The following is a 15,650-nucleotide window of genomic DNA, read 5'->3' on the forward strand; positions in this document are numbered from 1 at the left end:
AAAAGGTACACACATATATTCAGATACAAAAAGACTTGCATACTATCATTATCTTGGCTCATTACCATCATCTGACTTTATCATCGGAGGTTCTATGGCTGGCACCACACTGGGGACCAATCGAGCAAAGTCCCATCACTTGATCTCGTGCAGGTTCCTTAAGGTACCAACGACACATTTCATCTGGATGAACATAAGTAGCTGACGATTTTAGCATCATTAACTTGGCACTGTCTGTGGGGAAGACTTCAAACCATAGTTTGAAAATGTAGCTCTACCCTTTCTAACACCCAGATGGAGTCTAACGCACCTCAAGATTTAGTGACATTAGCCCTGCAAATTCAGACACTCATGGCTAATGTTAGGACATATGTGAATCATGTTAGGAACATATGTCAATATAGAATTGGCTAATCTTTTGACAAAACGCATTTTACTTGTAATTGGATAGATCCAGGATGTGTTTAATGCTTCAAGGAACAAGGTTTCAAGTTCAAGTGTTAAAACCACGCAAGTTTGTCCAAGAATCAAGTGAAGAAGTGTAGGATTTTTAAAGCTCGATAGCTCGTATCTATCGAGGTTTAAAAGGCTGTTTAAGCCCGATATTCAATAGTCGCTCGATAGATAGGGTATCTATCGAGATTTATGAAAATCAGTTTTTCAGATTTGATTTCACTCCAATTCGTGAATAGATGTTTGAGTTTTCTTTTCTCACAACCCTAAACATATATAAGGATTGTTTTAAGGGTTGTCATAGATGATGTACCTCAATGCAAAAGTTTTTCACAAGCATATTGTGAACCAGAGACATATGCCCTAGTTCATCTTTCTCTTTAAGAAGCTACTGTGTTTGTACACTGTAAGGTTTTGTAACCAAGGAGTTTCGTGATCTTTATCGTGTTGATGAACTAAAAAACTTTGCAGCCAACATCATTCTCAAGTTGGTGAGTAAGCTACGTACTGGGATCCATGCATCGAATTGGTTAGTCATGTACTGGGAGTCGTGCATTGAAAGGAGTGATTGTCACTATAGAACAAGTCCAATTGGGTATTGGGGTAAGGGTTCAACTGTAAGCTGGTATAAGGTACTGAGATTCCTTTACTTATAACTGCTTGTTGTGATAATAGTGAATTCTTGGGAGTGGTGACCTTAAAATCACCCGGTGGAGTTTTTGCCGTGTAGGTTTTCCCCATTCGTAAACAAATCACCGTGTCAATTTATTTTCCGTTGCATTTTAACTTAGTTGGTGATTTGTTTATGTTACCACGCTTATTGCATGCTAATTGAATTAATTATTTAACTTGACTAATTGATTGGTTAATTCATCATAAGGGGTCAATATATTCTTGGCCCATCAGCTAATATAGAGGAGCTTACTAGGCAGAACCAAGAGACGAGGTTGCAGCTGCAACGGAGGAAAATCGCAAAGTTAATAGGAATGAGGATGAGGAGAACAGCCATAAAAGAGATGGCTCAAGGAGGATAGATCCTTCTGATGGGGTGTTGATATTGTATTTTGTTCACCCTCGATTTGCGTGTCGAACTCTCGAAAATCCAAAAATATTATTTTCTCTTTATTGGGCTATGAGAACATCTAGAACGACGTGGCACAACCCGTTTGGGCATCAGAGCACCCAAAGTGCCTATTTTTACCAAAATGACCAAAACACCCTTAGTTAGCCCTAGGTTTAATCGAAGTTCAAACGAGGTCCAAACTTCCACAAAACAATGTTTTTCATATATTTACACCAAACCCGAGTTTCTAGGATATTTTTAACAAGTTTGACCAAGTTTGACCTGAAGTCAATCCCGAGTGGGCTTGAACACCCTAATTTTGATTCAGCTGCCAAAATGAGTTGAAACCAATGCCATTATGAAGATTATTGAATTTTTGTTCCAACGACTATTCATGGGTCAAAATTGGAGTTAGAATGGTTGAGATATCACAAAAATCGGGATGACGCACCGATCAACGCACCGCAAACTTCAGAGAGCCATAACTTTTGATCTGACCGTTGGATTTTTAGGTTCCACACCTTTTCAGAATCAGGAAGCCAAGATCTTTAAGGGCCGCTGCCACGAAATTCACTCCTGAGGCTATAAATAACCACAGGCACACCCCAAAAAAAGAGAAAAGAGATTTTTTTTTTTTTTGAAATTTCCCCCTTTGCTTCTCTCTACGGTGTTTTTTTTTTTATTTTTTTATTTTTTTGTCTCTCTTCTAAACACCAAAAAACACTCCAAAACACATCAAAGTCTCTTGATTCATCCCTCTTCATCAAGAACACAAGGTATTTTTTTTGCACCTAATCTTCCTTTCCTTGGTTCTACACTTTGGATTTGGGGTTTAGGGGTGTGGATGTAGCTTTTTTAGCTATCATCCACACCCTTAACCTTCTAAATCTCTTTCTAGCGTTTATCTTGTTTGTTTTTCTTGAATAACATGATTTATTACTTTCTTTGACATGTTTCTTGCTTCATCTTGTTTCTAGCTTGTTCTTAGCTTAGATCCATGTTCTTTTATGCTTGCTCACATGTTTATTTGTCCTGATCTATGTGCTTTATGCTCTATGCCATGATTTCTATGCCTAGATCTACCTTTTCCATGTGTTGTTTGGCTAGATCCACATGTTCCTATGCTTGTTCACATGCTAGTCGTTTGGATCTACATGTTTATGCCTTGTGCCATGTTTTTATGCTTAGATCTATGTTTTTACATGCTTATATGTTTAGATCTACATGCTTAGGGTTTTATGCAATGTTTCCTATGTTTTGTTCCTCTTTTTGCTCTATGTTGATGTTAGGGTTGTGTACTCACATGCTTGATATCATGTCTATGGTTATGTTTTGCTTGGATCTATGTTTTTGTATGCTTTTCGCCTTGTCTTATGCTTAGATCCACATCTGTACATGCTTACGTGCTTGGACTCATATTCTTCCATGTTTATGTGCTAGCTTTCACATGTTCACACACATTGCCATGCCTATGCCTAGATCTATGTTTTCACATGCTCACGTGCTCGGATCTAGGTTTTCACATGCTTGCGTGCTTATATGTTTAGATCTACATGCTTAGGGTTTTATGCAATGTTTCCTATGTTTTGTTCCTCTTTTTGCTCTATGTTGATGTTAGGGTTAGGGTTGTGTACTCACATGCTTGATATCATGTCTATGGTTATGTTTTGCTTGGATCTATGTTTTTGTATGCTTTTCGCCTTGTCTTATGCTTAGATCCACATCTGTACATGCTTACGTGCTTGGACTCATATTCTTCCATGTTTATGTGCTAGCTTTCACATGTTCACACACATTGCCATGCCTATGCCTAGATCTATGTTTTCACATGCTCACGTGCTCGGATCTAGGTTTTCACATGCTTGCGTGCTTGGATCTATGCTTTATGCCATCTTCCATGTGCTTGTGCACTCCATGCCATGTTTGCATGCCTGAGCCTAGACTTGTTTGTCATGCCATGTGCTATTGCAGCCCTTTTGTTCCTTTTATCGCACTTTCTTGTGTTTTGGCCTTTTGGTTCGGACTCGATCTAGACCCTATGGTCTTTGTCATCGTCCATATACCTTGGCCCATATCAAAGGGTTTGGATCACCCATTTTTCATGTCTATGCTTGCTTGCTTCTATGCTTTTTGGAAATAAAATTTAAAAATGTATGTGCTAATGTCAACTTGTGTAATGAATGTAGTGAACATGGCCACTAAGAATGTAGTTGTTGATCTAAGGGAGAGAAACTAGATGGAACCAACTATGATATGTGGCATAGAAAAATTCAATATCTGCTTAATGAACAAGAGGTCCTTGAAACCCTAACCAATGTGATGATGCGACCTGAAAATGGGAATACTACCCAACATTGCCATAACTTAGAGGCCTATGAGTCTTGGGTTAAGAAAGATCGTTGTGCACCCTTCACTATTTTGAGTAGCACGCACAATGATCTTATTTGGGAGTTTGAGGACTACCCAAATGCCCAAGAGATATGGAACCAGCTTAAGATTGCCTATGGAGGGACTTCAACAACTAGGTTGTGAGCTCTTACTTTGAAGTTTGAGCAATATGTTATGGATTCAAAACATAGCATGGCTAAACATCTAAGGACAATGTCTACATTGATCTGTGACCTAAAGGTTGCTGGCAATAATCTCTCTGATGAACAACAAGTCACAGCAATGATACATTCACTGCCTGAACCTACTTAGGGGCAAATGAAGCTTGTTTTGACACATAGTGAGAATATCAAGACTTTTGCTAATATTTCTCGACATCTTAAGCTTGAGGTAGAGTGCATAGGGGCGCACCAAAACACCCTCCTTATCGCCCAATCTGGGCAGCAGAAGGAATTCAGGCCTAAACGTAAAGGACAAGGGAGGAATGCCAAAAGAGCTGGTAACCTTGGGCCTAAAGAAGGCAAGATTGCAAAGTGCCAAAAGGGCAAGCGTGCTAAGAAGGACAAGGCAAAGATCAAGTGCTACAACTATGGTAAGAAGGGTCATTTCACTCATGAGTGCACTAAGCCGAAAAAGGTATCCATTCTTAACAACTCTACTATTACTTATGTTTGTACACATGTTTTTGTTGCTCATACTATTCCTGGGTGGATTGTAGATTCAGGAGCAACCAAACATATAGCCAGAGATAGAGTTGGGTGTGTGTATTACAAAAAGATACCAACAGGTACACAGTATGTTATTTTGGGTAACAGAACTCAAGAAGAAGTCATAGGAGTTGGAACCTTCTAGCTAAAATTGTGTCTGGGACGTATGTTACTTCTTCATGATGTGCTTCATGCACCTAGTATCCAATGTAATCTATTTTTAGTACTTACTATGCTTAAACTTGGATTTAGTTTTCGTTTCGATGGTCCTCAGTTGGATTTTTATTTAAATAAAACCTTGTATGGACATGGTTATTTATTTAATGATTTCTTTATGTTGGATTTAGATCATTCCTCTTTTTCTTTTATTGCTCATAATGATGATATTTCTGATTCTGCAATGTGGCATGCTAGACTTGGACACATAGGAAAAGATAGATTGGCTAGACTAGCTAGAGAAGGCCTATTGTGGTCTATCACTAATGTAAGCCTACCTATGTGTAAACCTTGTCTAGCTGGAAAGGCCTATAGGAAGCCTTTTGGGAAGGCTCCAAGGGCAACTCATCCTTTGGAATAAGTCCATTCGGATATATGTGGACCTATGAATGTTAAGGCATGCCATGGTGCCTTTTATTTTCTCACATTTATAGATGACTATTCACATTTCAATCATGTCTATTTGATCTCCCGTCCCTTTGGAGCATTGGATTGCTTTAAGCACTTTATGGCAGAGGTTGAGAATTAGAAAGAAAGGAACCTAAAGGTTTTTCGAACTGATACGGGTCACGAATATTTGTCTAAACAGTTTCAGGAACTGTGTGAGGAAAAAGGGATACGCAGACAATTGACGATTCCTGGTACTCCACAACAAAATGGTGTTGCATAGAGAAGGAATCGTACTCTATTAGAGATGGTTAGATCGATGATGGTGCAAGCTAACCTTCCAATTTCATTTTGGGGGGATGCATTGTTGACTATTGCCTACATCCTTAACTGTGTGCCTTCTAAGTTAGTTCCCACAACACCATATGAGTTATGGATTGGTGCAAAACTCAATTTAGAGAACTTGAGGCCTTGGGGTTGTGCAGGTTTTGTTCATAGTACTTCCCATAAGTATGGGAAATTGGGCCCTAGAGCAAGTAAGAAAATATTTATAAGATATTTAGAAAGCTTAAAAGGCTATGTAATGTATGGTGAACATTCTAATGGTGGAATGATTGAGATAGAGTCTCATGATGTCAACTTCATTGAAGATGATTTTCCAAGCATCAGTAAAGCAAAACAAGATCTTTAGCTTTATGAGTTGCAAGAACTTGAAGGTGTCATACCATCTTTAGGCGAGGGTGGAGAATCACAAATTCATCTTGAAATTGCTGAAGATAGTGGGAGTGATTTGGCTTCTAATGGGAGCAAACCACTAGATAGTGACACACAAGGATCCAAGGTACATAGAAGTGAACGTGAAACTATTCCCCTTCGTCATTTTGAGATTGAGGGGGAATGTTTTATATGTGATTCACTGGACCTTGATGAGCCTGCTTCCTATGAGGAAGCATTAGCTTCACCTGCTTCATATGAATGGATAGTTGCTATGAGGGATGAGATGGATTCTATGGCAAAGAATCAAGTTTGGGAGTTGGTTAACCTTCCGCTTGGGCGCAAGACCATTGAAAATAAGTGGGTTTTAAAAATAAAGCGCAAGGCAGATGGATCAATTGACAAATATAAGGCTTGTCTCATGGCGAAAGGCTATACCTAAAGAAAAGGGATAGACTATGAAGAGACTTTCTCCCTAGTAGTGAGATTTGTCTTTATTCACCTTATTCTAGCTATTGTTGCACATTTGGATTTGGAACTCTTCCAAATGGTTGTAAAGACTGCATTTCTCAATGGAGAACTAGACGAGGAGATCTATATGGATTAACCTATTGGCTTTGAGGTCAAAGAACAAGGGCACAAAGTGTGCCGCCTTAAGCGTTCCATTTATGGCCTAAAGCAAGCTTCTAGACAATGGTATTTCAAATTTCATAAGGCTATTATTTCGATTCATTTCGAAATGATGGAAGAAGACCATTGTGTGTATGTCAAACAATCAGGAAAGCGTTTACTTATCCTGTCTTTGTATGTGGAATACATTTTGTTGGCTGGAAATGATATGGAGATGATTGTCACCATCAAAAGGTAGTTGTCCTCTATTTTTGAAATGAAGGACATAGGAGAGGCTAATTATGTGCTTGGAGTTAAGATTTTCAGGGATAGCTCAAAGAAGCTTCTTGGTTTATCTCAAAAAACTTACATAAAGATGATCTTAGAGTGATTCCATATGCATAATTCCAAACCCAAAGACACTCCAATTGAGAAGGGACATACATTAAGCCTTGAAGATTGCCCTAAATCAAAAAAGGAAAAGAGAGAAATGGCAAGAGTTCCCTATGCAAGTGCAGTTGGAAGTCTGATGTATGCTATGTTGTGTACTCCACCAGGCATCTGTTTTGTAGTTGGTATGGTCAGTCGTTATCAAAGTAATCCAAGACCTGTTCATTGGTAAGCAGTTAAGAGGATTTTTCAATACCTTCATGGGACATCGGATCTCATTCTTTGCTATCAAGGTGGAGATTTGAGATTGAGATGCTATGCATTTCAACTACAGGTTATGCATTTCTACTTAGTGGTGCGGCTATCTCTTGGTGTAGTAAGAAATAGTCTTGCATTGCTTTATCCACAATGGAGTCTGAGTATGTTGCCTGTTCAGCAGCAGCACAAGAAGCTGTTTTGCTAAAGAGATTTTTCCAAAGCCTAAAGGTGACATCTCTCGCAGATGAAACTGTAAAAATGTATTGTGATAGTATGGCAGCCTTGGCTTATGCTAAAGATCCTAAGTATCACAGCAAAAGCAAACACATACAGACTTGTTATAACTACATTCATCTTGCTATTACACAAGGAAAGGTGATCCTTCAACATATCTCCACTAGCAGGATGGTGGGTGATCCACTTACTAAAGCCATTGCTAGAGATGCCTTTCAGGCTTATGTTAGGAGTTTGGGACTTTGTAGGATTTGATATGTTTTTGGATACATTGTGGACATTTATGTTTATTCATAATTTATGCAATAATGATGTTATTCATTTTGATTCATCTTCTGATATGATTGATATTACATACTGAGCACACATTATTTGAGAATATGTCACCAGGCTCAGATCAATCTACTCACATAGACGATCACCCTAGTGCTTGAGTAGCAAGCAGGATGAGACATGGTGATCACTTTGTTTTTCTGTAAATCAAGTAAGTGATCATCTTAATGCTTAGGGAGGCGTGCAAGATAATATAATGAATGTCGCCTTAGCTAGGCTAAGATGAGACTTATGGGAGTCGCACTTGAAGTTTATCCACAACTTCATGAAGCCTGAATAAAGCCAAATGTGAGATATTGGATAGGAACTTGATGTGTAACTATGCTAAGAAACTCAGGTTGGTTGCCTTTGTGGCAATTGGACTAAGATTTGTACGGTGTTTGAGTGTGACAAGCTTAGTTGAGTGGGAGCTCCACCGTAGCATACAAATTATACTGTATGTTCTATAGCCAACCAATTAATGGAGTGATTGGATAGATCCCTACTCCGTCACTATGTGAACCTTAGTCGACCATTATATGGTCCATTCTGTGCCCTTTTTTGACCTAGAACTATGTCATGAAATGAATGTTTGATGTTGCTACTTTAGCATGTCATCTTAGGGCCATGATATATATGGTCTCGTGGAGCATGTCTAGGAAAGTGGTCAAGTATGAATGAATTGACATGAGTGTCTAGGGAAGATTATTTAGAACACACCATTTATTTTATGGCTCATAGCCGGGGCAATTATGAGGAATTTGTTTTTCAACATAATCATGAGCATATTATATGGTATAGGATCAAGTGTTGCTTTGAGTTTTGAACTCATGAGGGATTAAAGAAACTTGATTAGGTGTTATCAAATAATCTAGGACATAGACGAGATACTATGAGTGATGTATTATGTTAGTTTAAATGGTGACTTAATATTGTACTCCTACCCTACACCTTTTCGTCAGGTCGCACACTCTATTTTTCTGTATAAAGAGAGGATTGGACAAGGGATTGAGAGGAGCTAGTCCTGATTGTAGTAACTAGCGCGGACGAGTGGGAGATGTTAGAAATTGGGTTGGTTTTGACCCAACCCATAAACCATGGCCCATGGATCTTCCAAATGGGTTATCTGATAAGTAAGTTTAAATTTGAACTAATTGATATTGGTATGAGTTATTAATATTAGTAGTGAAGTAATTTAAACTTAACAGATATTGATATGATTTATCAATATCAGTAGTGGAGTAATTTAAACTTAACAAATGAGATCTTTTAGGGATCACATATATCTGATAGTAAGTAAATCTCTACTAGTATTTAAAATACTCCTACATCAGTCAGATGAAGGAGAGATACAGTGAGTGAACATACGTATAGTTTTTAAGTGCTTTCTCAAAATAAGCCATCTCTCTGGGACACCATCTACTGTTCCATAGAATTTGGAGCATGGAAATTAGGAGAGACTCTAGTAGCCTCTCCTGCGACTTGGAGGTATTCCACAAAGGAGATCGTGAGGAGTTTGTAAAGCAAACAAAAGAACATGATCTGGCAATTTGGTGATCTACTCCACCAAAGGTATATGTCTATATGACCTCTAGTAAATTATATAACTATTCAATAGGTTATAGCTCAAGCAAAAAAGTTGTGGAAGGTGAAGGAGGAACACTTGAAACCCTGTCAACAATACTTGGAGGACTTGACCAAGACCTTTGACAGAATTGAATACACAATCATTCCTAGAGCTCAAAATTAGTTTGCAAATGCCCTAGCTACCTTAGCCTCTATGGTTGAAACACCCGAGGGAGTATGGACACGACCCTTGGAAATTGAGCAAAGTTATAAGGAAGTGCACAAAGGGAAGACCGAAGCTTCAATAATGACCACAGAGGAAGAAGAAGTTCCATGGTACTATGACATCATGAAGTTCTTGAAACTAAAGGCATATTTGGATGGTGCCAACAAGAGAGAATGTCATTCCTTTAAGATGATGGCAACACAATACATCCTATGTGGAGGACAACTTTATAGAAGATCCTATGATGGTATACACCTTCGTTGCTTGAAGAAGGAAGAAGCCGAGAGAGTAATGGAAGAAGATCATCAAGGGATTTGTGGCCCTTATATGAATGGAAGAATGTTAGCTAAGAAGATCCTAAGGATAGGGTACTTTTGGAATACAATGGAAACCAATTGTGTGGACTACGTGAAGAGTTACCATGATTGAACCATGTACCACCTAGTGAGTTGTATAGCATGACTTCTCCGTGGCCATTCTCAGTTTAGGGCATAGATATGACTGGAAGAAAAATTCTTAAGGCTTCAAATAGGCATGAATACATTTTATTAGCAATTGACTATTTCACCAAGTGGGTGGAGGCAACCTCCTACTCCATATTGAAGGCTAAGCATGTGGCTTAGTTCTTAGAAAACAACATCATATGCTAGGTTGGGGTGCCCAAAGAGATCATTTCTAATAACAGTTCCCATTTTGAGGGGGAGGTGCGAAGGATCATGGAGTTGTATAACATTGAGCATTACAAGTCTACACCGTATCGACCACAAGCTAATGGGGCTGTAGAAGCAGCAAATAAGAATGTGAAGAACATCCTAGCCAAGATGGTAGAGACATACAAAGATTGGACCAAGAAGCTTCCATTTGCCTTATGGGGTTATAGAACTTCTATCCATGCGTCGATTGGGGCAACACCTTACTCTTTGGTTTATGGTAGTGAGGTGGTGCTTCCTATTGAGGTAGAGATACAATCTTTAAGGGTATTGGTGGAAACCAAGGTCCTAGAAGACAATTGGGCTAAGGTGAGATATGAACAATTGGCTTTGATAGATGAGAAGAGGGCTAGGGCACAATATCATGCACAAGGGTACCAGAAAAGGATTCCTAAGGCATTCAAAGAAAGTGAAACTGAGAAACCTTAAAGAAAGGGACTTGGTCCAAAAGGTGCTTAGAGATGAGACCTTTGATCCAAGAGGGAAGATGAAGCCAAGGTGGTTTGGGCCTTTTATCATTAAGAAGATCATGTTTGGAGGTGCTACAAGGATCATAGATTTGGCTGGGGAAGAGATGCTTCGTCCAATCAACATGGATAGATCTTGGAAATACAACATCTAGAAAACAAAAAAAAAAAGAAGGGGGAAAAGCCTACTAGGTTGAAAACTTGAAAGGGAAGCCTAGGTAAAAATTAAGGCAAAAGAACCCCGCTAGATTGAAAACCCGAAAGGGCAGTCTAGGCAAATGTTAGGAGAAAAGACCAGGAGCATGGTGAAAATTCCCAAAGGAATGTCATGCGAAAAAATTACATGGCAAAGGAAAAAGAAAAGAAAAGAAAAAAGAAAGAGAAATAAATGACAATAAGCAAAGATAATAAAAAGGTGATTCTCTTATTGCTCAAATTTAAAGATGACAAAATCGTTTTCATAGGGGATTTGGAACATTCCAATCCTTTATTAAATTCAAAAACTAAAACATGAGAATCATAAAAGTGCAGAAAAGTAAAACATGGGGCATATCAAGGTAGTCACTCAGTCCTCCTTGCTTTCTTTCTAGTCTTCATGTAAGCTTTCTCATCCCTCAGAATCCACTTCATGTCATCCTCTAACCATTTCTTGTACCCCGTAGTAGGATAGGTGTATCGAGGTGAAACAATGCCTTTCGTCACCATATGACGTGGCGAAGCCTCACTAATCCTACCCAAGATCCTATTGGTAGACATTGCAATATGGAGGGTGACTTCATCATGAGGAGCTCCTTGATGCTTTCCAAATTGCCTTGAAATACGACAAGTTGAGTAGTATGAGCAGCAATGAAGCTGAACTAGAGTCACATAGCAATCCTTGCAGCAACGATAGATCATGCTTGAGATGTGCCACCACTCCATGACCCACTGAATGTCGGTCTCCTTGAGTTGACCTATAAGCTCCATGTACACTTCAAAGTTAATATCATTTTGATGAAGCCGGCGGTCCCTAAGGTGCCTAGGGAGGTAGGTGCTGAGAGGATGGTGGGAGGTTTAAGCAATTGAAGCCTCTCCTATAGCCATATCTGAAAGGAAAAAAAAAAAAAAAAGCATGAGTGAAAAAAATAAATGATGAATGAAAGATGATATAAGGTGCCTCAATAGGTTGAAAACCAAATGGCAACCCATGAAAAAATTGGAGGGATCCCACTAGGTTGAGAACCTAGGAAAAAGTTAGGGATTATACCTGAAGGAGAAAGGGACTTCCTGCAAAAAAGCTTACTTCCTTCCTATGAAAGGCATTCAAACCATTAAGGGTCTCCATCAAGATCAAGCCCACTGGGTTACCTTTCTTTAGCTCATAAGCTATCATGCACATCTAAAGGTCCACACAATATGAGTTTTGAACCAAGAAATAACTTGTAAGAGCATGCAAGGAAAAGGCGTGAAGAAAGTATGAGCGTGGTCTCTCACCCTCGGGAAAGGCTGAGCCAAAAATATACTTAAAGACCAACCTAAGGTTAAGCTTGCCAAAAACACACCACCTATTTTCCGTGGCAGCAGGGACACCCTTCACAACTTACAGCAAATAAGGAAGATCTCCACCCATGGTAGGGAAGATGAGATTATCAATCTCTGATTCACCCATGATAGTGCCAAACTCTTCAATAGTGGGGCATAGTTCTATTCCCTTGAAGTGGAATACATACCGAGAAGATGGAAGAAAGACCGTAGGGAGCGATGGAATCCTTGAAATCAAGACCAAGCCTCCTAATCCAAGTGGAGACATCAAGAGGAGAGTTTTTTGCCATTAGGGGACCTCAAAGAAGGGTTCTCTAGGTTAAAAATACGTTGGTGAGGGTTTTGAACTCAAACGGCTACTTTTATACTTAAGTAAGTTGGTTAGGGTTTTTTTGATTTATGGCTTACGTACACAAAGTCAACCCTGCGTATGCAAAGTTAAAGTTGCATACGCAAGCCCATATCCACGTACGCACTACGCTTTGTAGAAGCCCATGTTCCCCTGTTTTGAGCAGAGTTTTCACTCCAAAGCACTCCTAGGGTTCCTACAACCTAAGGAATCATCCAAGACACATTCTAAGCACAAGATTTCAAGCATCAAAGAAGCAGAGTTGTATAGAAACATACAATTTATCACATATCTTGTAAATTAAGTGCTAAGTTCCAATCAAAAGCAAAAATGTAAAAAGATGTTCTTAAAATACAATCCTTTGTCTCAAACCAAATCCAAGGTGAACAAAAAAACCATAAAAGCAAAAAAAAAAAAAAAAAAAAAATGGAAAAAAAAATTGTGTTGTATGCCTATATGTCTTGAACTACAGGTAATTAATGGTGCCACCTCCTTCCTTGGTTGGTAGCTAGGAGTCGCCCCCGAATCCTCCTCATCACCTCCATTATCATCATCATCACCACCACCTAGGTGGTCCACTCCTCTAGGACCATATGGCTCCCTTGAATAGTTGGTCACCTCCAACTTGAGATTCTCCGCCAGCCATACCAACTTTTCATGCTCTTGGATAGTGGGTTGCAATTCAAAGAAAGAAGGGTTAGTGACTGAAACAGAAAGAGAAGAATGGAAAAGGAGAAGGACAAAAGGAGAAAGAACTTACCGCTCGAGTGTTGGGAGGGAAAGGATAGCCCATGACGTTAGGATTATGGGGCATAGCACGCTCTCAAGCAAAGCCATCAAGACTATAAGCATAAATTGTCCAAGGGAGATATGAAGGGTTAATGGGCACACCGACAGTGGGTCCCCCTTATTACAGTTTCCCATATTAGAATTCATGACAAACAAGGAAGAGAAAAAAGAGAAGAAAAGAGATTGGGCATATACCTGAACAGTAAGGGAAGGCATGAGGTGAGTGATGTTAAACTCCTCATAGTCTAACCCTTCAAGAAGCCACTTGGCATAGGAAACGTCATTCCCCCATGAGTTGTACTCGGCATCAATCATGGAGTGTGGGGCAAACATGAACTCAGGAGGGTCCATTAGAATCTATGGGTCATCCCTACCTACTAATTGGCATTTCACCCTCTCCACCAGGTATAGTGCCCTCAAGCCTGTTCCTTTAAAGGGACAAGTAATCTCCAAAGCAAAAAGAGCGGCAGGCTCTAAGTCTCGAGAAGCAGGAAGGGTCTAGTTGGCCCATGAGGTCTAGTTAACCTATAATGGCATAAGATTAGAAGAGGGGGGATCCTAAGGGAAATGCACAAAGGACCATGAAAATTAGAACTATTGAACTTACCTTATTTGAGGTTAACCCAGCAAGGTGAGCCCTTACTCGAGGGAACTCCTTCAGAACTAGATCGGTGCCCGGGGTTATGAGGCCATACCTAACAACCCACTGCTACTAAAAGAAGCAAGCCACAAGTTAGATGCAAGATGACAGTTTGTAGGGTGACAATTTGCAAGATAATACACTTTGCAAGACTACAAGCTACAAATGGAAATACAAGAAATGAAAAGAGAACTAAACTCAAGGAGATCCCAAAGCCCCACAAGCTGCCGCAAAATTCCCCAGGTGAGAGTGTCGAGAGTGGAATAATGATAGGCAAGACATGCCTGCCCCCAATTGGCCCTTTGTGCCTCTCCAAAGTCCTGAAAGAGGGTTAGCCACCTTAAAGACACAGTTTGCCCACTAGTGGCAAAGAGGTAGGCCCCCAACAAGTGAAGAACGAAAGCCCTAGCCATACGGACATGCTCCTCCGCAATCCTTTGTGGGAGAAGCATGTAATCCGACACCAAGTCAGAATAGCGGATGGTCTCAGTAGAGTACTTCCTCCCTAACATGTTAAGACCTAGTTGGATGCCTGACACATCATCCAAACTAATGGTGGCCCCTTTGAGGCGAAGGCCGGTCATGTGGTAGAAGTCGTAGGGAGTCACCGTCATCTCCCGCTCAATGATATGAAAGGTGTGAGTAGTATCCCACCACCTCTCAATGAGGCACTACGCCAAGGTAGCACTCACAGACTTCTCTGGAAGAAGGCCAATGATAGGCTCGAAGCTCGCCTCCTAGATGTAAGCCTTGGTTTTTGGGACAAGAATGTTGTACCATCCCACCACCTTGTTAGTGTTCCCCCCACCAGCATAAGGGGATGATGAGTGCAAACAAAAAGGAAGGAGATGACATTAGATTCCTAATTTAAGTAGAATTTAGGAAAAATGATGTTTTGATGCAAGGATGAAGATAAAAAGGATACAATGATATTCGGGTGTAAAAATGACAAGAAGGTGTGTTAGGATTGCATATGGGAGTGAAACAGATGACAAAGAAGTGAAAATGGGAAGAGTAGGGCTTCTGCCAAGCGTTTCACGTGCGTAGGTCTAAGCCCATGTATGCAGATAGATCCTCGCATACGCAGAACCTCAAGAACAGACCTGCGTACGTAAAAACAGAGCTACGCATGCATGAATTCAATCTGCGTATGCAGGCCTGAGCCCACGTACACAAGAACACAGACAGAAGTAGTTCTTCCATATTTTCAAGCATGCATGACCTAAAATCAATCCTAAACATGTTCCTACCCCTCCTAAGACGTCAAGTTTTAATCTAAACCCATCCCACAACAAAACCTAAGCATTTACATGGCTAGAAACACATTAAAATAGAAGATTAGAGAGAAAATTGAAAATGAGAAAAAGCTTGTAAACTTACAGATTCAGCCATGGGAATGTGATTCTTTGGCCAGTATGTCAATGGTGGAGACCCCATCAACCTCATTGCCCCACTCTAGTGGGTGAGATGGAATGCATCAAAAGAAATGACCTAGGAGGTCTTCTTGGCCTTGGGTGCCATTGGAGAAGATGATGAGAGAATGAGAGAGTTTAAGAGAATGATAAAGTTAGGAAGTAAGGAAAAGAAAGGGGAGAGGGAGGTTTTTGTAGGGAAAAAAGAAGAGTTATGGAGAATATGAAGAGATGAGGGA

At 40.0% G+C, this 15,650-nt stretch overlaps 2 protein-coding genes across 2 annotated transcripts; one reads left to right on the top strand and one right to left on the bottom strand.

Annotated features, from left to right (window-relative positions):
- The first annotated feature begins 9,511 nt into the window (after positions 1–9,511).
- LOC115985480 lies at positions 9,512–9,952 on the top strand. The gene has a single exon (XM_031108422.1). It carries the CDS (start codon positions 9,512–9,514, stop codon positions 9,950–9,952), a length of 441 nt encoding a protein of 146 aa, XP_030964282.1.
- A 4,199-nt stretch (positions 9,953–14,151) lies between these two features.
- Positions 14,152–14,613, bottom strand: LOC115985481 (protein MAIN-LIKE 1-like). The gene has a single exon (XM_031108423.1). It carries the CDS (start codon positions 14,611–14,613, stop codon positions 14,152–14,154), a length of 462 nt encoding a protein of 153 aa, XP_030964283.1.
- Positions 14,614–15,650: the final 1,037 nt, after the last annotated feature.

Source organism: Quercus lobata, chromosome 4 (genome assembly GCF_001633185.2).
Source record: "Quercus lobata isolate SW786 chromosome 4, ValleyOak3.0 Primary Assembly, whole genome shotgun sequence".
NCBI lineage: Eukaryota > Viridiplantae > Streptophyta > Magnoliopsida > Fagales > Fagaceae > Quercus > Quercus lobata.